Consider the following 24738-nt stretch of genomic DNA (forward strand, 5'->3'; position numbering starts at 1 on the left):
ACATCATAAGCATAAAGTATAATATTATGTTTTATTTATTAAAGCTACTGTACTAACATCATAAGCATAAAGTATAATATAGTTTTATGAAGAGATGAACGCTGGAGCAACACAGACAATTTAAGCCTTTTATTTTAATACTTTTTTTTTATATTAACTATAAGTAATAGTTGACTGACGTTTCGGTCTTTCAACCTTCCTCAGAGTCATGAAATGATATATAGTTCTTCTTTGAACAATGATGGAGTTACACTATACCTGACTCATCTTCTGGGTTTAAATAAAAACAGCTCCTTATAAAAATACATTTTGTATCGAAGTAGTTATGAACAAATACGAAAACTAAATAGAGTATTCTCACTTCACCTAAGATAGCAATGCACCAACAATGCACCCGGCCACTCCCCATTTTAAGACCAGCACCCATGAGTGCTCAGATGGGTCAATTGCATTTTGGATATGGATATATAATAGTTTAGCAGGATTACCTTGTTAGGTTTGTTTCCTCTTGTTCCTCTGGTCTGTCTTCTGGTTCTTGTTCCTCTTGTCTGTCTTCTGGTTCTTGTTCCTCTTGTCTGTCTTCTGGTTCTTGTTCCTCTGGTCTGTCCTCTGGTTCTTGTTCCTCTGATCTGTCTTCTGGTTCTTGTCTCTCTGGTCTGTCTTCTGGTTGTAGGAGTTCTACTCCTGTCTGAATGAAAGATGATCCAACTGGAATCCTGTATGAAGAAATAAATGAATTAATTAATCAATCACACAATCTGTGCGTGTGTGTGTGTGTGTGTGTGTGTGTGTGTGTGTGTGTGTGTGTGTGTGTGTGTGTGTGTGTGTGTGTGTGTGTGTGTGTGTGTGTGTGTGTGTGTGTCGCTGTGAAGAATAATATTCTATTATTTTTTAAAGGTGAGTGAAAACACAAAAAAAAGAATCGCTGGCACTGTGTGATATAGACAATGTTTTTTTCTGGCACTGAATTGAAGTGCCTGATACATGGCTGTCCTACAGTCTGAAAAAGCTCCCTGGGGCCTTAATCATTGACAACAATGGAAGTGAAAAATCACGTGTGTTATTGAATCACTGAAATTCCAGCCTCTACCCACAGAGGCAGAGCTGAGTAGGAGTGTTTAAAGATGCAGTGCAGTGACATTTTCGGTCATTTTATTTTGAAGGTTCAGTCTGAAACGTTGTCTCAACCGACTCTAAACCAATCAGAAGGTCCCATCCCTTCAGGCTATGGGACACGTTGGAATCTCAATCACTTCAGCCGTGCTCAACACGGCTAGTGTTTGTTTACAAGTGAGAGAGAGACGGCCAGTGAAGCATGTTTGCTACTACCTGGCTTATTTCTAACCTATAATGTTTTCCGATACATATTTTAGTGTGCAGATTAAGTTTAAAATGAGTAATACACCGTCTGGATGTCATCTTCAATGAGATTCAAAACGGAACGGAGTAGCTCTGCAATTAAAATCAGCTGTGTTTGAAGAACGTGCAGCTATGGGAATCAAACAGGTGCATGTAATCAAGATTCATTTATATTCATGAAAGCTGTGTTATGTCATCACGCAGCACGTTTTCGTTTACAGGAAGTAATTAAGATTGGCTTTTTAGGGACTTTAGATATAAAAATACACACAAAATATTTGTTTTCTTTTTTTTTTGCATCTATTGTTAGGTATGCCCATATGATGACCACGGATATGCTCTAAAAGTGTGAAAAACATATTTTTCATTTCACTACACCTTTAAAGTCACACACATGTTAAGTCCTCACTTCTAAATATGAAGAAGAAAAAAAATGTCCCTTTCTGATAGCCACTGTTCTCCACAGCCTGTATCTGTGGTCAAACTGAACTTTTTTCGATTCCATCTCAGACAAAACAAATTGTGATTTATGAATCGCACGTATCCTTCCAGTCACAGCATAAGAATGGTTGGGTGTTGATAAATGTGGCGGATGAAAACGGCCATTTCAGAGGCCTCGCCCGACAGGTTTTTACATGAAGTAGCGGAAGACAGCCAAGAAGGGGAACTTCTCTGACATGTGATCATCTCATCACCAATCATCTCCATGTATACACACAGCTACATTGAAGCTCATACATACTGTAGCAAAGAACCCAATCATATGCACAGAAAGGCACAGGCTATTAGCCTACACCAGTCGGTACAGACAGTAGTTACACCGATACCTAACAAATACAAATCCAATAGGAAAATGTAACAAATGTAACAAAAAGTACGACCACAGTCGTAACAGTGCAAGTCCAATCAGACAAACTACACCCCCCCCACCCCATATCAGGGTTATGGAACTGCTGCCTTGTAGGGAGGCTCTGGAAGGTCAAAGGCTAAGGGATCTCCCCTGACAAGAAAAGGGTGTCTGAATAAGTTGCACTCTCAGCACACAATTTAGCAAACGAAAAGATCACAAGTAAGACGCGCGAACGCTGGAAGCGAACGCAGTTCTATATTTCAGCCACACTGTAGTAGTGAACCATAATGAATGACGGGCTGGTTTTAAATCCAGATGGAAGAATCCGTTCTGATGCTGACAAGGATGATCCAGAAAGAAGATTTGCACGCAGCAAAAAAACTTTCAGTGTTAGCACTTTTAATGTTAGAACTATTAGTTCCATTCAAAAGAAACACAAGTTAGCTTTCTTCGCTCACCATCACAGTATTGATGTCATATGCGTTCAAGAGCACATAGTGCACCATCCAGATGTACTTGTTCAAGAGAAGATTAACTCCTTCATCACAGCCTCAGCTCAGAAGAACTGCACAAATTCAGTACATTTTTGGCTTCTGACAAAAAAAACAGCAGGATATTGTGCAGAAAACTTTTAAACCAAAGTCCACAAGGGTATTGTCTATGCATAAATGCATTGAAAAAGTAGTGCCCAGACGTGGGAACAAAATTAATTTTCTAGGCACTTAGTAGTTAAGCTCCCATTTTTTTTTTTGCAAATTGTGCACTTTTTGTAAGAAGTATGCAACTTTCAGCATAGTTCAGAGAAGTCAGATTTGAACTCTGAGGACCGTGAGAGGTCAAATCCAAAATGGCCACTAGTCCAACTTAAGTTTGTAACCAAACACAGTAGAACAATGTTTAAAATATCATTTCCAACTAAATAGCGGATGCCTTTTCATTTGGTGATACTTTCGAGATACCAGATTTCAAGGAAATGCATTTAGTTTGAGGTCAAGGTAAACATATGCACTGATTTCCTCAGAATCAACAAATGGCAGTGTAACAAACACTTAATTAATTTCAACATTCCTCTAGCAGAGGGCAAGGAACTTTATGTAAACAATGGAAGTGGAGTTGTCTGTTCTCCTGCTGATTCAAACTTGGCGTGCCTTGCCCCATGTTCACAAGAGGAGGCTGCACTCGCTTCTGCATGTGGCAGATGATGTGCAAAAGGGATGTAAGAAGGTGTTGATACTGATGTGGTAGTACTGGCTGTGGCTTCATTCAGAAAGATAGGTCCTGATGAGCTGTGGGTTGCCTTTGGTGTTGGAACAAGCTTCCAGTACATAGCTGTTCATAAAATGGTTGCCACAACGGCTCCAACACAGTGTCTGACTCTCCCAGACGCTGTCTTTCACGCTTTCAACGGGTGTGACACTGTATCTGCGTTCACTGGCAGAGGAAAGAAGACTGCCTGGGAAACTTGGAAGTCATTCCCAGAGGTGAATGAGCCTTTCAGTGACTCCTACAGATGCCAAGTGAGGTCAGTGAAGGATCAATGTTCCTGCTAGAGCGATTTGTTGTGCTAATGTATGACCGAACCAGTGAGTGCATGGAAGTGAATGATGCCAGGCAACAGCTCTTCACACAGAAGTCAAGAACACTAGAGAGCATTCCTTCAACCCAGGCAGCACTCAAGCAACACATCAAGCACACTTGCTACCAGGCCAACTGTTGGAACCAGGCATTGGTCCTGGAACCAGAGATGCCAGAGCCATCTGACTGGGCTGGACAAAGGAAACAACTGGGTGGCCAAACAACCATGTTGGAACACTCTCTCTGAAAAATCGTGCCAAGGCCTCAAATGTTTTTCTGCCGTATTTAGTTCCACAATTATATGTGTTTGACATTTAGACCCAGTGGACTGGCGGCCATCATGGATTTGACCTCTCAGAGGTCAAATCTGACTTCCCTCCCCATCTGAAAATGTATGTTATGGTATTTACTAACTATATTGAAAGTTTCATGCTTCTTACAAAAAGTGCATAATTGTATTGCTAATCCGCTGCACTGTTGAGATGGTTGGTCCCGCATCTCTAATGTTTCAAGTGGGACAAGAACATCTGCACATTATAGGCAGTATGAAGAACCAGACCATTTATGTCTCATGACATGGCTCAGTAGAGTTTGATGAATAAAGTATTGTTGTCTCCGCCAGGCCGAAGGCATGGCGAGAGAGTATGTTTTACCCTCCGTCCGTCCGTCCGTGTGTGTGTGTGTCCTGTCTGTGTGTTAACAGCTAATCTCCGGCACCGTTGGTCCGTTCGCTCCGAAACTGTGCATACACACTCCCTGGATGCCAATTCAGAACCTCTGCCCCAATTTTTTCACATGGGCCTGTTATAGCGCCACCAGGAGGCCGATTTGTGCAAAACACATTTTTTTACATTACTCCTACAGATTTTATCCAAATATCATGCAAATCGGTACACAGTATCTCTATAGTCATGTGATCAACACGGATCTGTCCAATTTCCCATATTCCATCCTGATTTTCTATGGTTGCCTTCCAAAGTCTGCAGGATTGGTCCGTTTTGAACAAACTGCCTCCAATCATGAACGCAGCTTGCCATTTCCATAAAATTGCACACGCACATTCCCACTAGGCCGAGGAAGAAATGCCACTTGAACATTTTCAAATCAGCCTCATGGTGGCGCTATAACTGGCCGATTTGCATTTTTAACTATAACTGCACCGATCTGCGTGAAACTTTGCACGCACACTCCCTAGAGGCCAAGGAAAAACATTAGACTGCAATTTTCACATCTGCTTTTTACAGCGCCACCAGGAGGCCGACTTATGTAAAATACATTTTTGGAGATTATTCCTTCAGATTCTGTCCAAAAAACACGCAAATTGGTACACTGCATCTCCATAGTCATGTGATTCTGATGGATCTGTCCGATATTTCATATTCCATCCTATTTGGCTTACAGTGGCTTCCAAAGTTTGCAGGATTGGTCAGTTTTAAACAAAATGCCTCAAAACATGAATGCAGTGTGCAATTTCCGTGAAAGTTTGCATGCAGATTCCCACTAGGCCGAGGAAGAAATGCCCCCCTTTTCACATTCACATTGGCCTTCATAGCGCCACCAGCAGGTCTAATTTAGCAAAACACAATTTTGGAACAAAATGCCTCAAATCATGAATGCAGTGTCCCATTGAAAGGCCTAAGAAGAAATGCCACCCTTTTCACATTGGCCTATTATAGCGCCACCAGGAGGCCACAATAACCTACCTGACCTGGCGGAGACCTGTGCTCCGAGGAGCACTTTTTCTAGTTTTGTGTCTGTTTTACATTCTGACCTCTGATCAGTAGCGTAGTGTTGAACTCTGAAGTCAATAAGTCCACCCCTGGACCAGTCACTCTTCATGCAAACATAGCTGGGTGCAGGAGAGCCTGGTCTCTGCTGACAAACCCTGGTAGGAAGAGAGGAAGAATAGTATTTCATTTATTTGTATTGTGTGTATTGTGTGTATTGTGTGTGTGTGTGTGTGTGTGTGTGTGTGTGTGTGTGTGTGTGTGTGTGTGTGTGTGTGTGTGTGTGTGTGTGTGTGTGTGTGTGTGTGTGTGTGTGTGTGTGTGTGTGTGTGTGTGTGTGTGTGTGTCTTTATGAATCACACTCATTCACAGTGTAAGAATGGTCGGGTGTTGATAAATGTGGGGGATGAAGGGTAATTATTAAACATTGTAGTGAAGGGAATACAGCTATGCTGAATTCGGGTTGCTGGTTGCTATTGTTCACTAGGTTTGTGTCGGTGTGTCGGCCAGAACACCACTTTAGGGGACCCATATTCCAGATATTAAAGAAGAGGACAGAGAGAGTTTGACGCTGGGTTTTCTCCTTTTACTTTCTCCCCTTTTGCAGTAACAGACATGGAGTAACAGTTCCACAATACCCATGTGTGGTTATCTGGAAATAAACTGAATATAAAGACATAATGATGAGAAATATGTGCATTAATATCAAGTACAATACACCATTAATTACTCATATCCAAACCAGTCAAATGGTGTCATCTAGCTGGAGAGATACAATACCAAATATGATACATTTCACAGTTTAGAATAGTAGTTGTATATCCAAATACAATCCTATATGTATAGGAACTGTCATAACCCAACTGTGACTAGAAAATACTGCAGCTTGAATTAGGCAGAATGTATTAACATGACATGACAAATATACATATAATAAACAGTCATAAACTCATATGCAGTAGTTATTCTTAATAACCAACATATTAAGGATTGTGAGAGAATGTATAAATTAGCCCAACTATAATCATCCCTGAACGTCAGCCATTACTGGCAAGCATGGAGCCAATTCAGACTAACTAACTCCAACTAACTATATCAACGTCTTAAATGACAACAGAATACTCTGTATTCTTAAGGAATGTCTCTGACGGTGACGTGGCTTTCAGAGCGTCTCACTGAAATCCCGCGATATCGCAGTAAACTCTTTGACCCTCTATTCAGAATAAAGGCACTTGGATAGGTTTACCTTGGCAATCAGTGTTCACAGTCAGTGTTCACCTCTATAAATGCAATCTCAGAATGCCAACGAAATAATACATAGAATTAAATGCTTAAACCTTTAAGTTGGGGGCCTTTTCTGCAAACATAGTACATAATATTATTAAATATTCAAATTGACACAGAATCAAATCTTTTATGGTCTTGATTCACCAGGAGCCTGGAAGGCTTGGTTCCAGGGTTAACTCTTTGCCTGCCACGGACGAGATTTCTCGTTGGATTCTGCCAAGGCGAAGCCTGCCGTCGATGAAAAAGACGAGATTTCGTTTCTTAATGTTTTTTTTATAAAAGATCGCACTGTTCTCCATCACCCGAGCAGTGTTGTGCAAGTTACTTTAAAAAAGTAATTAGTTATAGTTACTAGTTACTTCTCCAAAAAAGTAACTGAGTTAGTAACTGAATTACTCTATTGTAAAAGTAACTAGTTACTAGGAAAAGTAACTATTTGCGTGAAAAAGTTGTAATATGTCAAAGAATTTGGATTGTTTTTGGGAGTAGGTTTCACAAGCCAGGTGCATAGACAGTGTTGGGAAAGTTCACTTAAAATATGAACTAGTTCAAAGTTCAGTTCACAAATTTTAAAATTAACTAGTTCAGTTCATAGTAGTTCATGGTTCAAAAAATGAACTAGTTCAGTTCTATTTTTTCAAGTTGTAATATGTCAAAGAATTTGGATTGTTTTTGGGAGTAGGTTTCACAAGCCAGGTGCATAGACAGTGTTGGGAAAGTTCACTTAAAATATGAACTAGTTCAAAGTTCAGTTCACAAATTTTAAAATTAACTAGTTCAGTTCATAGTAGTTCATGGTTCAAAAAATGAACTAGTTCAGTTCTATTTTTTCTCTCTCTCTCTCTCTCTCTCTCTCTCTCTCTCTCTCTCTATATATATATATATATATATATATAATAAGGGTCTCTCTCTCAGCTAAGGGGTCCTTGACTTGAAAAACGTTGAATACCCAGGCCTGCGTATTATATTATATGAATATAATCCAGGATTATGCCATTTGTAGCCATAATGTTTTAATAGCAGACCTACAAGCTCACAATGAGTTGCATCGCGTTGTGAGATTGTATATCTGCTACTTTAAGCACGGGACACCGTCGTGCTGCGAAGTGTAAATTAGGCTCTAGCCCAGAGAGAACAGCAGCAGTAGCAGAGAGAGAAAGAAAAGGCATCAATAGCGAAAAGTTGTGAAAAATACTTTGTTTTAAACACAAGCAGTACAGTCCCAGCAACGTTGTTGTTGTTCATGCGTGTGTGTAGCTAATACAGCGCAGAAGCTTTCTTTATCTTGCGTCGGAGAGACTCTGCGTGAAGAACAAACAGCTGTGGGTCATTATCACTCAGCATGCTGCTAGCTACAGTGACACAACAACTTATAAACTGACATTTATTTTATAAACCTAAGTGTTGCTTCTCTTGCTTTTTTAACCCGACGGAGCTGCATATTGCTCGTGACTCGCCATCTCTTTACTGGCGAGAGATGGTTTGTTTGTGTGTGTGCGCCGCGCTGGGTTTGTGTGTAAAAAATCACGAAGATATAAATACCAAGGATTCGCCAGTGATGTCATGTCACATGTCACTTCTTAAACAGCGTCGAGTCCGTGTTACTTCCTGGTTGCGTAACAGCAAAAAGTAAAAGACATCACTGTCGTATCCTTGGTATTTTTTCTAACCGTGTCATCTTTGCAGCAGCGGCCCCAGCCTGTAGCGCTGCGCGCACACACACACACACACACAAACACAGACACACACACTGTCAGCCGGCCCATGGTAACAGAAAGCTTGGGGACGCTTGACATAGTAACGGAGCACATTTCATGTCAGTAACGGTAACGGCGTTGCCAAAATTGAAATTGTAATTAATTAGATTACTCGTTACTGGAAAAAATAACGAACGTCATCCTGCATTTTGCAAGGCATGCTATTTTCAACATGCTGTTTCAAGGCAAGGGGCTTGAGGATTCGAGGGGCACCGGCGTCTTGGCCCGTCTGGGTGCAGGCACGGTGGGCTGAGCTGCCCTGCAGTGCGTGCTCCTGCACCTGCACCTAGGACGTGTAGGCCTTGCGGTTGAGGACCTGTCATGTCTCGGCGAGAAACTCGTCCCCTGGCCAGGCCTCCTTCGCTGGGGGGCAGGAGGTGCGCGGCCAGGGCTGCCTCCATCCTCGGGATGTTAGTCAGCCCTTCCTCTGACTCCCTCGGGCACTCGAGAGGAGTAGGGTTTTCCCCACGACTTGCAGAAGGAGTCCAGGGTGGCGGGCGTAAGGCGGATGAGGTCTCTAGTCGTCCGCGTTGTCCTAGCCCCACCTATGCCGTCGAGTAGGGAGGCTTGTTGTGGGGCCCTTCCCTCCGGATGAGGCCAAACCATGCCTGCACGAACCGCCGCTCGATGGAGTACCTTGTGTAGCCTAGCGTCATCGAGTTCCAGGCCAGGCTCCATCACGGGGCTCTGCCTTGTGGTGGATGGTCTTTGCATGGATGGCAGGGAGGCTCTGTCGTAGGAGGGGCGAATTATGTTGTCGTCGTCCTCCGCCGGAGAATCGATCGAGATGAGGTCATCCTCATCCCCCTCCTTCATGGCTTCGTCATGGAGATGCTGGTAGACATGGTCCTCCAGCTCCACGTCGCAGATCGGGACGATCGCTTCGGCCCGCCCGCCTAGACTCGAGGCTGGTGACGGTGCGCGGAGTGGCCCTGCCGCGGCCCCCGCGAGATCGCTCTGCCCCTCTCCCGGATCAACCACTGGGGGGTCCGGAGATAGAGGCGAGGTCGCGGCGGGGAACTTATTAAGCCGATTGCGGACAAATTTGGTGCCCGTGTCCCTGCAGATTGGGCAGAAGGCCGCTCCCCTGAGGAGCCGCCGTCTGGCGTGGTTGATGCCCAAGCAGGGCAAACATTGTGTGTGTATGTCGAATCCAGACATCAAACGCTCGCAGCGCTCGCAGGACTTCTGTAGGGGAGCAGCAGTGGACCGGGTCTTTCTCCTGGTCCCTGATGCCATGGTCTTAGCGTATCCCTCTGGGGCGTCAACTAAGGCGTAGGCATGGTGAGGCTACAATGATCTGTGCTAAATTAATTTTAAAGGCACTTTTTCTTGAGTCACCAGATGGCCTAATAGTAGTAGCTCTAGCTCCATGGTGGACTAGTAACTAACTAGTCCACTAACTGTGGAAATTTGTCTTGAGATGGTTGTTCCCACATCTCAAATGTTTCAGGTGGGCCAAGAACATCTGCACAATATAGGCAGTATGAAGAACCAGACCATTTATATGTCTCATGACATGACATGGCTCAGTAGAGTTGGATGAATAAAGCATGTATTGTTTTGTGCCCGTTTTACATTCTGACCTCTGATCAGTAGCGTAGTGTTGAACTCTGAAGTCAATAAGTCCACCCCTGGACCAGTCACAAGAGAGGAAGAATAGTATTTCATTTATTTGTATTGTCTGCGTGTGTGTGTGTGTGTGTGTGTGTGTGTGTGTGTGTGTGTGTGTGTGTGTGTGTGTGTGTGTGTGTGTGTGTGTGTGTGTGTGTGTGTGTGCGCCCCAGGACCTGACTCCACCCCTGCTGAGATCCTGAAGCAGGGGGGCTACCTGTGCACCAGAGCAATCCACCGTTTCATCTCCCTAATATGGCGGGAAGAAAGCATTCCTCAACAATAGAGGGATGCAAATATTGTCACCATATACAAAAACAAGGGAGACAAATCCATCTGTGGAAACAGCCGGGGCATAGCACTTCTCTCTGTTGCAGGCAAAGTCCTCTCGAAAATCACTCCACAGGCTTATCAAGACCATCACCGAAGACCTGATGCCAGAGTCCCAGTGTGGATTCCGGAAAAACAGAAGCACAGTGGACAGGATCTTCACCTCGCGGCAGCTGCAGGAAAAATGCCGTGAACAAAAACAAGACCTATTCATGGCCTTTGTGGATCTCTCCAAGGCATTCGACACCGTCCACCGTGACCTTCTGTGGAGAGTACTTCTGCACTATGGCTGCCAGGTGAAGTTTGTTAACATCCTCCGGCAGTTCCATGATGAGATGAGGGCTAAGGTGACGATAGGTGGACTAGGATCTGCCTTCTTTGGAGTAGGTACTGGTGTGAGACAGGGATGTGTTCCCGCACCAGTTCTTTTTAATATCTTTCTCCTGTGTGTAACAACACTTCTGCACAAGGAAATGGAGGAGGGGAGTGGGGTGACCCTGGACTACAGACTGGATGGGAACCTCTTCAACATCAGGAGGTTCCAAGCCACAACAAAGCTCCAGACTGTACGCATACTGGAGCTCCAGTATGCTGATGATTGTGCCCTTGTGGCACACACACCAGAGACACTGCAGGCCACTCTGGCGGCCGCTGTGAGAGCCTACAGCAGAATGGGACTGTCTGTAAACACCTCAAACACAGAAGTCCTCTGCCAGTGCCAGAAGTCCTCTGCCAATGGTCTTCAGAACCCCCAGAGACACCACCAGTCTTCTCCGTTGCAGATTCCCCACTTGCCATCGTTCCACACTTCAAGTACCTTGGAAGCATCCTATCAGAAGACTGCAGTATCGACAAGGACATCCAAAAGAGGATTAAGCAGGCCTCATCCTCCTTCGGACGGCTGAGAAAAAGGTTTTTTAGCAACAGCAACCTCCACCTCCACACAATAATTGCAGTCTACAGAGCAATATGCATGTCCACCCTTCTATATGGTTATGAGTCAAGGACCATCTATTCCCGACATCTGAAGATGCTCAAGGCGTTTCACATCAGATGCCTCCAACTGGCGAGACCGTATATCACACTCTGAAGTCCTCCAGAGAACCAGGAGCATAGAGGCCACCATCATGCACCACCAGCTAAGATGGCTTGGACATGTCATCAGGATGCCAGCCAGTCGCCTGCCTCGTAAGACCTTGTATGACCAACTCCACCTAGGCCAACGTTCAGCAGGGGGACAGAAAAAGAGGTTGAAGGACCAACTGAAGACCTCTCTAAAGAAGTGTGAAATTAAGCCCGCTTCCCTTGAAGATGCCGCTGTGGATCGCTCTTCCTAGCGTGGACTCTGCCAACAAGGAGTCCAACTGGGAGAGGAGAACTGAATGAAACAACGCCTGGCTAAAAGTCAAAGAAGGAAGTTGGCCAAGTCTGCACCTGCCCCATCGGGTCAGGCATTCACTTGCCCTGTCTGTGGCAGACAGTGTGCATCCCGCATTGGATTATACAGTCATCAAAGAACCCACAAATTGTAGCAGAAGTCATCATCGGTCACGATGGACTACCATAAGCAAGTAAGTAAGTGTGTGTGCCTTTATGAATCACATCCATCCTGCCAGTCACAGTGTAAGAATGGTGGGGTGTTGATAAATGTGGCGGATGAAGGGTATTTATTTATTAAACATAGTACATCATTTTATCAATAGGTCCGGGACTTTATCGCGTTCATTTTGATCAATTCATTACAGAAAATTGATCGCGTTAAAAAAATTAACGCATTTTAATCGCACCTACTTTTGCACCGCGGAACGTTTCTCACTGGACGAGTTTCAGATGGACCGATCATACCAGCGCACCAACCCGGTGCGCTGGTATGATCAGTCCGTCTGAGAAGTTGTCTGAAGTGAGAACGACGTGGTTTTCACTTCGTGGTTTGTCCTGGGGGGTGGGGTGGCGGTGCACTGGGGGGGTGCACGATGCGGGTCACATGCGCGCAATTTATATTAATAATTAATTAAACTACTATAAAACAACAATAACAACAACACACTCTACCAGCCTCCAGTGGTGGAAAATAGCAGATCTACAAGCTCACAATACCTTGTGCTTGTAGATCTGCTATTTTCACATGGTTACTGTATAATAATAATCGAAATCTACAAAGTAACTAGTAACTAAATTTTTCAAATAACTGTAGTGGAGTAAAAGTAAAATATTTGCCTCTAAGCTATAGTGGAGTTACTGGAGTAGAAGTAAAAGTATTAGAAATTGGAAATACTCGAGAGTCAAGTGCAAATACCCCAACATTGTACTTAAAGACGTATACCAAAATCCATTTGAAAAAAATGCTTTTCACTGTTCTCAGGTCAAATATTGATTGCAAATAAAATGCGATTTATTGCGATTAATTAATTACAAAGTCTCTAATTAATTAGATACATTTTTTAAATCAGTCCCAGCCCTAATTATTAAATATTCAAATTGACACAGAATCAAATGTTTAATGGTCTTGATTCACCAGGAGCCTGGATGGCTTGGTTCCAGGCTTAACTCTTTGCCTGCCACGGACAAAATTTCTCATTGGATTCTGCCAAGGCGCAGCTTGCCGTCGACGAGAAAGACGAGATTTTGTTTTTTTATGTTTTTATAAAAGATTGTGCTGTTCTCTATCACCCGAGTGATCACTTTCACTTTCTACTCACCCGGAATACGGAAATAGCGTCATCCAAAGATTTCCGCCTCCGTCCACTTCCTGTTTGGCGTTTTCATGGAAACGGCTGTATCTTGAGTTAACTTCTTTTGCCCTGCATTTCGCAAGGCATTCTATTTTCCTCATGCTGTGTCAAGGAAAGGGGCTTGAGGTTTCGAGGGGCACCGGTGTCCTGGCCCGTCTGGGTAAAGGCATGGTGGGCTGGGCTGCCCTGAGGTGCGTGCTCCTGCGCCTAGGACCGCGTAGGCCTTGCGGTTGAGGACCGAGAAGTCTCTGTCGTGTCTCGACGAGAAACTCAGCTGCAACATGACACCAAATCATGGAAACGGCTGTATCTTGAGTTGACTTTTTTTGACCTGCATTTCGCAAGGCTTGCTATTTTCAACGTGCCGTTTCAAGGCAAGGGGCTTGAGGTTTCGAGGGGCACCGGTGTCCTGGGTGTGTGAGTGTGTGTGTGTGTGTGTGTGTGTGTGCCTTTAGGCAGTATGAAGAACCAGACCATTTATATGTCTCATGTCATATGGCTCAGTAGAGTTTGATGAATAAAGCATGTATTGTTTTGTGTCTGTTTTACAGTCTGACCTCTGATCAGTAGCGTAGTGTTGAACTCCGAAGTCACCCCTGGACCAGTCACTCTTCATGGAGACATAGCTGGGTGCAGGAGAGCCTGGTCTCTGCTGACAAACCCTGGCAGGAAGAGAGGAAGAATAGTATTTCATTTATTTGTATTGTCTGTGTGTGTGTGTATGTACAGGCGCACGCACGCACGCGTGCGTGCGTGCGTGCCTTTATGAATCACACTCATCCTGCCAGTCACAGTGTAAGAACGGTGGGGTGTTGATAAATGTGGCGGATGAAGGGTATTCATTAAACATAGTACATATTATTAAATATTCAAATTGACACATAATCAAATGTTTAATGGTCTTGATTCACCAGGAGCCTGGATGGCTTGGTTCCAGGCTAAAAATAATTCATATAAATATTTTCTGAAATCTCTATGGGAAAATGAGTGGAGTTTCTATATGTGGCACAACAAAATGGCCACCACTGCTATGCCCTATACCAGTGGTTCTCAAAGTGAGGCCAGGGGACCCCCAGGGGTCCTTAAGGGAGTTCCTGGGGTCCACAGCAAAGTAAGGAACAGTTTAAACACTTATGCCCTATTTCATGTCCAACCCAGATTTGGCACAAACAAGGGAATTAACTCGTTCTCATGCTATGCAACAAAAATGTGGAATACCCTACCAAAAGGAGTAAAGGAGTGTAAAACCCTACTCACTTTCAAAACTGCCCTAAAAAAATACCTTCAGGGGGCTGCAATCCCCTCCCCCCTCCTCGAACTGTTTTTTGTACACATTTCTTGTTTTTCCAGTAACCTGTAAGCTGATTGTATGATGTTCTGCATAGTAGTGTATATCTGTCGGCTTTCTTAAATGTCATCATGATTTGAGTGCGTGGTGATCTCATTTAAAATAAGCCATTGTGCTTTTATGGGCAATCTAGTTTAGAGGACCTTGTATTGTTAACTGTACTTCCATGTACTTTTTCCATGTCTTTCTAAATATCAAATATCAATAATCAAGTGTTATACGGGAAAATTACTTTAATATTGATGGAATCCTCTTCAACCAGTAGACTTGGAATACTGAATAATTCCAAAGCTAAAGATGTGTACGGGCTGGACACTTTTTTAAAGCTACATAAGGAATCATTATTTCAACCTATATCACACACCTGGTCAACTTGTCAATCAGATATAGTAAAGTTCCATCATTGTGGAAGGCGGCCACCATCACAGCCATTTTTAAATCTGGCTAGAACTTGAACTGGGCAATTACAGGCCCATCAGTATCCTCCCTGTCATCTCAAAAGTGGCAGAGAAATGGATAGCCAATTTGCCATTAAACATCTTGACAAAGGTCATACCCCACTTAATCCCTTGCAGTTTGGGTTCCGTGCCCGCCATTCCACAGAAGCAGCCAATTGTGTGCTCATTGAGAGGCTAAAGTGTCTATTGGTCAAGAATCCCTGTGTTACTGCCATGAGTCAGCCATCATGTTCTTTTGTCCAAATTTCTTATGAGGCTATACAATGGTTTAAATTGTTATTTATTTTGTATTTATTTTGTGGCTTTTATGCCTTTATTGATAGGATAGTGGGCTGACAGGAAATGGGGAGAGAGATGGGGAGTGACAAGCAGCAAAGGCCGACGGGATCGGGAGTCGAACTCACGACACACTGTCAGGCTGGATTATCTGCCTAGGTGCCCAGACGGTTACGCCAACCGTCCAGGCCATAAAACAATGATTTTGGATGGTTAACAAGGTTAAGGATGATTACATTTTAATATAGTACAAGTACAGTATAACAGTAGCCTAATATATAATCTGTTTATTTCCCATAATATATTGGCACATTATCAATATTTGTACAAAGTCATATTAGTCTCAATATTTCTCGCATTCAGCACTGCGCTTCACTGGTTGAAGTAAGGGTCACATGAATCACATGAGCATTCAGAGATTCAAGGTTTTATTAAGTGTGCCTGCCATGCAATGGCAAAACACTTATTGTAATCCCCCATACTTAATTAAGTGTGCCTGCCATGCCAATGGCAAAACACTTATTGTAATCTGCCATACTTATTAATAATATCCTTGCAAAACTTTGTCCGACTACTCCTCCCGCATGGTTTACACAACCCCGGCAATATATACATCAAAACGTCCACTAAATATTGTCAGTATTATGCCTAAGGAGTAGCCTACGCTAGAAAACACTCTCAGCAGTCATTTTGGGGCGTAATAATACTTTTCTTCCCTCCTGTTTTTCTTTCCTCCTCTTTTCCAACAAATGTCTCTGTTCGATCTCCCCCTGACCCTTTCATATAGCATTGTTGTTCTTCCTATCTATGTTTCTGTAAACTCTTTAACTGCCAGAGTATATACATTAATAAACCCACCCACTGCCAGCGTTTTCGTGTTATTTAACCTTTTCAACTGGTCACAGAAAATTTAGATCCATAATAATCTATCGTCGGACTGTGTGTACACACAAACAGGATCTGTGGTAGACCCCAAGAGGAAAAAAAATCACCCGCGAGGTAACGTTCTATGTCACATACAGGCACGCTGAACACAGCATACACTGTCAAAAATTCACATCTTCCCCACCTCCCCAACTGGCCACAGAACATTATACATTATGATCGTTTGTCAGATGGTTGGGAAACACAAAGGGGATCACTGCTCGTTGTCTAGAGAAATAAATATATAACCGGAGCTGTCCATTTATTTGTTTAGACCATGTTGAAAATGACTTTTTTCCCACTGTGCCACTAGCACAGTGGGAAAAAAGTCAACCCCAAGTTATAAGCATTTCCAGGAAACCATTAAACAGGAAGTGGACGGTGTGTGTGTGTGTGTGTGTGTGTGTGTGTGTGTGTGTGTGTGTGTGTGTGTGTGTGTGTGTGTGTGTGTGTATTCCTTCATTCTACTTACTCCTCACACAGAGACACAGAGCCTGCAACCATGAACCCAGGGTAGAGAGGTTCAGTGAATGTGTTCTGGAAGGTGTACAGGTGTCTCAGTGTCTCAGAGGAAGACCGATAGAAGGACAGAGTCCCAGCAGGGCAGTCTACATACACTGCTACTCTGTTGGACTCAGAGGGACGGACAGGAAGGACAGTTCTCCTCCTATTGTGTCTGACAGTGTAACTGTTGTCAGCGAGACCATCTCTACAGACCAGACTCCAGGACTTGTCATTCCATCCAAGCGTACAGTCCTCACCCTGTCCTTTCCTGTTGATGCCTCTGTAAGCCACTGCTATGGCAACCTCTCCACTCCACTCTACCTCCCAGTAACAGCGTCCAGCTAGACCCTCTGTACACAGAACATGTGGTAGTCGTGCATCAAACCTGTCAGGATGATCAGGATACTGAACCGGTCCCTTCAACACTGTCACCTCTCTGTTGTTGTTATACATAGAGAGGTGTCTGTGTGCTGTGTTTGTGTCCAGTGTGAGACGATGGAAATCTGATGAGAAAATAATACAGTAAACAAAACAAAAAAACATCATTTACGGAGTGACACACACACACACACACACACATATTTTTACTGAGTGGCACCCACGCACGCAGGAACACACACACACACACACACACACACACACACACACACACACACACACACACACACACACACACACACACACACACACACACACACACACACACACACACACACACACACACACACAGATCTACAAGCTCACAACGCGATTTTAGATCAGCTATTTGGAAGAACTTTCAACTATTAAGACATGCAAAATTGCTATACTAGGGTTTAAGTGGTTAAAGGTTCCTCAAAGAACTTTAGGTTCTTTAAAACCATATGAGGAACATGAAGAACCTTCACTAAATAAAATTCTTCTTTAGTCGCTGATGGTTCTTCATAGAACACACACACACACACACACACACACACACACACACACAAACACACACATTTTGTTAATGTCATTTTTACCATAATCTCTAAAAAATATTTGTTTAATGATAAACAACAATTATTCCAGGACGACGGCACATTTGGTCCTCACAAGTACAGTAACACACGCACGTGGCACGACCCATTGTTAGCTTGTAGATCTTGTGAGCTTGTAGATTTTGTGAGCTTGTAGATTTTGTGAGCTTGTAGATCTTGTAAGCTTGTAGATTTTGGGGGAAGAGAGAAAACAGAGGGCTCCTAGTATACTGTAGAGCCCTGAGAAACTCCAGTCAGTAACGTGGGTTTAAGTGTTTAACATACAAAAAATATTAAAATGTTTTATTAATTCAAATCAGTTCCAGATTGGAGCTTTAATTAACCACTTGAACCCTAGAATACACATTCAGTAAAATAATAATAATGCTAAAATAGCAGATCTACAAGATTACATCATGTCACAATGCAACACGTTGTGAGCTTGTAGATATTTCAGCAAATTTTGTGTAGAGGGAAAAATGAGAGGGTCAAGGATAGAGCCCTGGGGGACTCCGGACAGACAGACAGACAGACACTCACATCTTGTAAGGAGTTGAGGTTTAATCCATTGTTCTCCTGCATGATCCACACTGTAGGAAGTAGAACAACATTGAATCAATGTCTAACTGTCTAACGCAACGTCTCCACTAGCCTGGGATCCAGCCTGATTCGCTACGTTCGGCGGACTTTTTTCTCTCTCTCCGCTTATCAGTCTGGAATGCCTCCTATCTCCAAGGGAGGCGGGACATGACAAACGTTTCGAGTCGTGCCGTGGCTTCTGATTGGTCTGTGGTGCGGGGCGGGACAAAAAAAACAGTGTGATCGTTGTGATTCGTCATTCGTTTGAACAACATCCAATCAGCAACGACGTTGCCTAACGTAACATATGTAGTTCCAGTGTAGTTCTGCAAAACGAGTCAATGGGGTGCATTCCAGACTGAGAAGTGAAGAGAGAAAAAAAAGTCCGCCGAACGTAGCGAAGCAGGCTGGATACCAGGCTACGTCTCCACTACCTGACACTATGATTATTGTTGTGGGATCGCTTAAGCGATCACACTAATGTTATCTTCACTATTTATTATTATTCCCCCCGTTTTCTGGGTCATTTCAATGGAGAAATGCCATTTAGTGACGTCATAATGCATAATGCCATTCTAGTGAATGGTAATGCCATTCTAGTTATTATTATTCCCCCCGTTTTTTGGGTCATTTCAAAGGAGAAGTGCCATTTAGTGACGTCATAATGCAAAATGCCATTCTAGTGACGTCATAATACTGACCTCATTGTATTATGACCCTACTGTAACACAACTAACACTATCAATACTCAATACCAGCTCAACATTCTTAGCGATCCCACACTGTTTCTTCAGGAACAGTACTTTCTAGTTACTAATTGCGAACGCGGAAGGAGGCGCGGCAAAGCGGCAAAGCCGCGCCTCCCCCCAAGTGGAGCATACTATGAAACTCTGCTCGGCTTGTGTCTCTGTCTGTGTGTGTGTGTGCAGTATGTGTGCACTGCCTGCACTGCCTGTGTGCAACCAACAGAGTGCGCCAGAGTGCAGTCAAAACACACACACACACACACACACACACACACACACACACACACACACAGTCCGTAAATACACAATATTTTCGAGCTGCGTTCGCTTCCAGCGTTCGCGCGTCTTACTTGTTATTAGAGTTACACAGTGTGTAATTCTACTTCTGGAGGAACCCTGTAAACTGCCTGACCCACCTAGACAGCTTGAGTATATATTTCTCTACACTACATCTCTTGGTGCTGTCATCCACTCCCACGGCTTTTCCTACCATTGCTATGCCGATGACACCCAGCTGATCCTCTCATTCCCCCCCTCTGACACACAAGTGGAGGCACGCATTGCTACTTGTCTGGCTGACATCTCGGAGTGGATGTCGACGCACCACCTGAAGCTCAACCTGGACAAGACCGAGCTGATGTTCCTCCCGGGGAAGGGCTGTCCATACCGAGACATGGCCATCACCATTGATAATGCTGTGGTGACGTCAACTCGGACTGCGAAGAATCTGGGTGTGACCCTGGACGATCAACTGTCGTTCTCGGCAAACATCGCATCAGTGACACGGTCCTGCAGATTCCTCCTCTACAACATCAGGAGGATTCGCCCCTTCCTCACGGAGAAGGCAGCCCAGGTGCTCATCCAGGCTCTTGTCATCTCCCGCCTGGACTACTGCAACTCCCTCCTGGCTGGTGCTCCGGCATCTGCCATCAGACCTCTGGAGCTTGTTCAGAAAGCTGCAGCTCGTCTGGTGTTCAACCGCCCCAAGTTCTCCCACACAACCATCCTTCTCCGTTCTCTACACTGGCTCCCCGTAGCAGCTCGGATCCAGTTTAAAACCCTGGTGCTAGCCTATAGGGCAGTGAAAGGAACTGCTCCTTCTTACCTCCGGGCTATGGTCGATGCCTACACCCCTGCCCGACCACTTCGATCTGCCACCTCGGGGCGACTGACTGCCTCGTCACTCAAGGGTCCTTCTGGTCGATCGACACGGTCACGACTTTTTTCTGTTCTGGCCCCACAGTGGTGGAATGAACTTCCCACTGATGTCAGGACAGCAGAGTCACTGCCCATCTTTCGCCGCAGGCTGAAAACCCACCTCTTCAGGAAACACTACCCTTCCTCTTTGTCTGGCTTACTTGTTGTTAACTAGTTGTACGAACTCTTGTTTTATTGTTGTACTGTTTTATTGGATCTTGTTTAGTCGATACACTTTTTGTATTAGCTCGTGCTCATTTGATATATAGCACTTTTAACTTGGCGCTAGGTATACTCTTGGTTGGTTGTTTTTGCAGGAAATGTACTTAAGACTTCTGGTGATTAGTAGTTTCGTTCCCTACCTATGTTGAATGCACTTATTGTAAGTCGCTTTGGATAAAAGCGTCTGCTAAATGACTGTAATGTAATGTAATGTAATGTAATGTAATGTAATGTAATGTAATGTAATTAAGGGGCCAAGGCCGTAGGGCCTTTGGACTCTTATGCATCTCTACACTTTATTATCATTCTTCTGCTTCTGCCGTTTTTCGCAGTTCTGGCTTAACCGTGCAGTCACCTTTTTACCAAACTCGCCAATATGGAAGAGGGACATGGAAAACGGTGAAGACACGAAACTCACAACCATTGGCCAAAAGGTGGCGCTATAGCAATCAATAAAAAAATGCAAACTTTGAGCATCCATGAAACTTCAATATATATGCGTCTCCTCATGACAAACAACTTTCACATTCTGACTTTTGACCTTTAGATCTCCCACCATTTTGAATAATATAAAAAACAGTTAAAACCTCCTCCTGCGATTTTGTATTAATGTAAACATAAAATTCTACACATACTTTGGACCTCTACCGACAAAAAATCTTGGTGAAATGTGAAAAAAATAGCTTTTATGAGCCAATGAATATTGCAGTTTTATGAAAATATGCATCTGCCCCTAACACATACATGCAGACTCACATTTCTTTGAAACTTTGCAGTAATGTAGAGGGTCATTCCAAATATCACTGAAACCAATCCAATTGGCCAAAGGGGGGCACTATACTGTAGCAATTGTTTGAACATGCAAACTTTAAACAGGCATAAGTCATGCCTCGTTTGGCCGCCGTCTATTTTCACTAATTTCTGTTCAGAGACAAAAAAAAATCTAGAGTAGTTAGCGAAACAGAGGCTTGGTTCACAACGGACGGAAGGACTTATAGATATCAACAAAGGTTGCTGGTTCGATCCCTGTCCCCGACAATGTGTTGAGGTGATCATGATTTAGCATTGTTAGGTTTACACATACTGACATTACTTTCAGTAACACCCCATCCCTTAATGTCCTCAAGGAGATAGCATCCACGATGGCCGCCATGGTGTGAGCATGAGCGTTTGCTGAAGCCTCAGTCTGCATTCTTATTCATATTATTTGACCTTCACAACCTTTATTTGACTACTGATTATTCTGAATTCTTACTTTGTTAACCCAGTGCTTAAGGATCTGATCCTATTAGCATAAGACAGCTGTGCATGCATAAACTGAACTGACCACTGAGTCCTGGTCATGGATCAAACACAGGTCTCCAACCAGACCATCTGGGCCGCCATACAGCAAATGAAGGCCGAAATGCTTTCCAATTTTTACACAAAAATGGACAAAATGTGTGCGTGTGTGTGTGTGTGTGTGTGTGTGCGTGCGTGCGTGCGTGCGTGCGTGCGTGCTGCTCTCCTGTGTGCTGCTCTCTCTACTATCAGCCCTGCTCAATGTTTGATCATGATCCCCTCATCTTTATTTCTGTAAATCAAATACTATGAAAGGTCTACAAATTATACATGTGAACATTAGGAGCTTATTCCCTAAAATCGATCTCCTAAGGGCCTGGGTTGCTTATAATAAACCTAATGTAATTACAGTCTCTGAGACATGGCTGACTAACCTTATCGCTGATAATTCTGTTCAACTTGATGATTATGTGTTGTATAGAGCTGATAGAGGTAGTAGAGCAGGAGGTGTGGCTACATATGTTTCCTCTAACTTATCCTCTGAGCTTGTCATCCCAAATGAGAGGCCTATGCATTTTGAATGCCTATTTATCAAAATAGTTCTTCATGAAAATAAACACCTGATTATTGGAAATATTTATAGAACTCCAGATGCTCCCTCTGAATCTACACAATGTATTTTATCTACTATTAATTCTATAGATCGTCCAAATGAAAGTATTATTTTGGGTGACCTTAAAGGAGCATTTCACCCCTGGAAGAAACTGCAACCACTCAATGGTAATAGTATTTGTAGTAGATAACAGTAGCACAATTTATGAAATCTGTGTGTTTGACTAGGTTTTGACTGGACTGCTTATTACTACAATGACCATAATGCTTTTGGTGCACTGCCCCTCCTTGTGGCAGGGGAGGTTCTATGTGGGTGGGATCTCCAACAACAACGTTGAAACAGCATGGCAGTGTTGCCATGTCTGCTTATTATAAGCGGCTTCTTTCTAAAATGTAGTTGATATTTGGGCTTGTTTCCAAATGTTTTGATTGTTGTTTAAACCAGTGGTTCTCAAACATGTTCATGTATTTTTCCACAGTCCCCCATCTGAAATTATAATTTGTGCCAGGGAGCCCCTAACAAATATGTGTGTGTCAAAAATATTCCACATTTTGCACTTTTTCCCCCTCAAGATTTATTTGTAAATAGCAGATCTACAAGCTCACAATGGGTCGCGAAGCGTTGTGAGCTTGTAGATCGGCAATTTTCAAATATATAATATCCCATGTCTAGGTAAAGTGCTCTTGGCCTAGTTATCTTCTTTTGGGTTTGTTTTCATAGACCTGGTTGCTTAATTCTCTCACAATATCTGGCAACACTGGCTGAAGAACGCACACGTTCATCTAGTTACATATATGTCCAAGGATTGGTTAGTGATGTCATATCACTGACAAATCCTTGCTATCTTCATGCAGTTCTACTTCCGTGTCGCATAGTAGTGACATCACTGTCGAATCCTTGGTATTTTTATCCTAGCCTTTCGCGACGGTTTGTTTACCAGCGCTGCCACTACACACTGTCTTTTTTTTTTTCACGCTTGCGCTTATGAAACACTACAAAGGATTATTATTTCACGTCAACATTCAAGTACAACTATCAGAAGATAACTCAGGTAAAGTAAAGTCTCACTCTGCAAGGGGGTTTGTCCGCTGGGCGCAGCTAATGGGAGTGACTGGCCGTGTGGGGACACCCCATTGGGGCGGTCTTTGGAGCTGGTCTGTGTGAGACGCGTCGAGACATGTAGTGCGGAAAGGAATTACGTAACATCTCGTGACGTAAATAACGTCACGAGATGTTCGAAGATTACTAGATATCTAAAAACACAGATTATAAACCAAAAAAAAAACAGGACCTTGTTTCTTGAGTCCTAAACGTCATTAAAAAAGATCTGCGGTGAAATGTCCCTTTAACTGGCTTGATAGGTCATCCTCCAAGGACCGTAATCTTATCAGCAATGCTAACCTCACTCAGCTCATTAGTGAGCCCACTAGAGTTGACCCTGTTCATTTGTCCAAATCTCTGTTAGACTGGATTCTTGTCAGTCATCCTGACAGAATTACAAAATCCGGGGTATTGTCTGATTATTTCAGTGACCATCCAATTATTATTATTTTTTTAAATATATATATATATACATGAATAATGAATTTTTCACTCGTGATTTAATTGATATAAACTGGAACCGGTTTGAATTAATACCGTCTGCAGAAGATGCATGGAACTTCCTCCACACAGAATTGAAAAGGTAATAGACAAACATGCCCCCTGGATAACCATCAAGGTTAAAGGTAGACACTTACCCTGGATTAATGGTGAACTCATACAGCTGTTTAAACAGAGAGATACGGCCTGGCTAAAGTATCGCTCATCAAATGACCCTACTGATTGGAACATATATAAACTTTTAAGGAACACATGCACAACCAAAACAAGAAATGCCAAAGCCAATTTTTATAAAGACTGCTTAACTAATGATTTCCATAACCCTAGAGAATTAATAGCATACTTAACAAAACAAACAAAAGCTCCAATCTCATTAGGGTCAATGATGGTTTAACTGGCGATCCCTCCACAATTGCCAATGCCTTTAGTCAGCACTTCTCCGAGTCTGCAGCTCACAATCATCAGATCCTCCCTCCTCGCATGCTCCTCTGAATAATCTGAGAGGTGGTAGCTCCTTCTCCTTTGCCAAAATTACTCCAACTGATGTTGAACGGGCTATTTGTGAGTTAAGATGGGCCAGATGGTCTTGAGATTAAGTTTTTGAAAATTGCACCTCACATAATTTCATATCCACTGTCTGATTTATTGAATGTATCCCTCTCCACATGTGAAATTCCGTCAATCTGGAAAAGTGCCAGCGTCACCCCTCTGCATACAGGTGGGGATCCGCAGGATCTCAATAATTACAGACCTATTTCAATC

The 24738-nt window shown here is 43.4% G+C and overlaps 1 protein-coding gene across 3 annotated transcripts in view; it reads right to left on the minus strand.

Annotated features, from left to right (window-relative positions):
* Nucleotides 1-24738, minus strand: part of LOC311064129 (uncharacterized protein) — a 90112-nt gene that overhangs the window by 12342 nt on the left and 53032 nt on the right. For all 3 annotated transcript variants that reach the window (XM_084083896.1, XM_084083894.1, XM_084083895.1), the window contains exons 10-14: nt 18277-18326; nt 16710-17244; nt 13789-13893; nt 5556-5669; nt 489-716 (exon numbers count right to left, since the gene is read on the minus strand). In XM_084083896.1, coding sequence (XP_083940022.1) covers nt 489-716; nt 5556-5669; nt 13789-13893; nt 16710-17244; nt 18277-18326 — 1032 coding nt within the window. The remainder of the gene's footprint in view (nt 1-488; nt 717-5555; nt 5670-13788; nt 13894-16709; nt 17245-18276; nt 18327-24738) is intronic.

The sequence above is a fragment of the Gymnoscopelus microlampas genome (assembly GCF_963454915.1).
Source record: "Gymnoscopelus microlampas genome assembly, chromosome: 17".
NCBI lineage: Eukaryota > Metazoa > Chordata > Actinopteri > Myctophiformes > Myctophidae > Gymnoscopelus > Gymnoscopelus microlampas.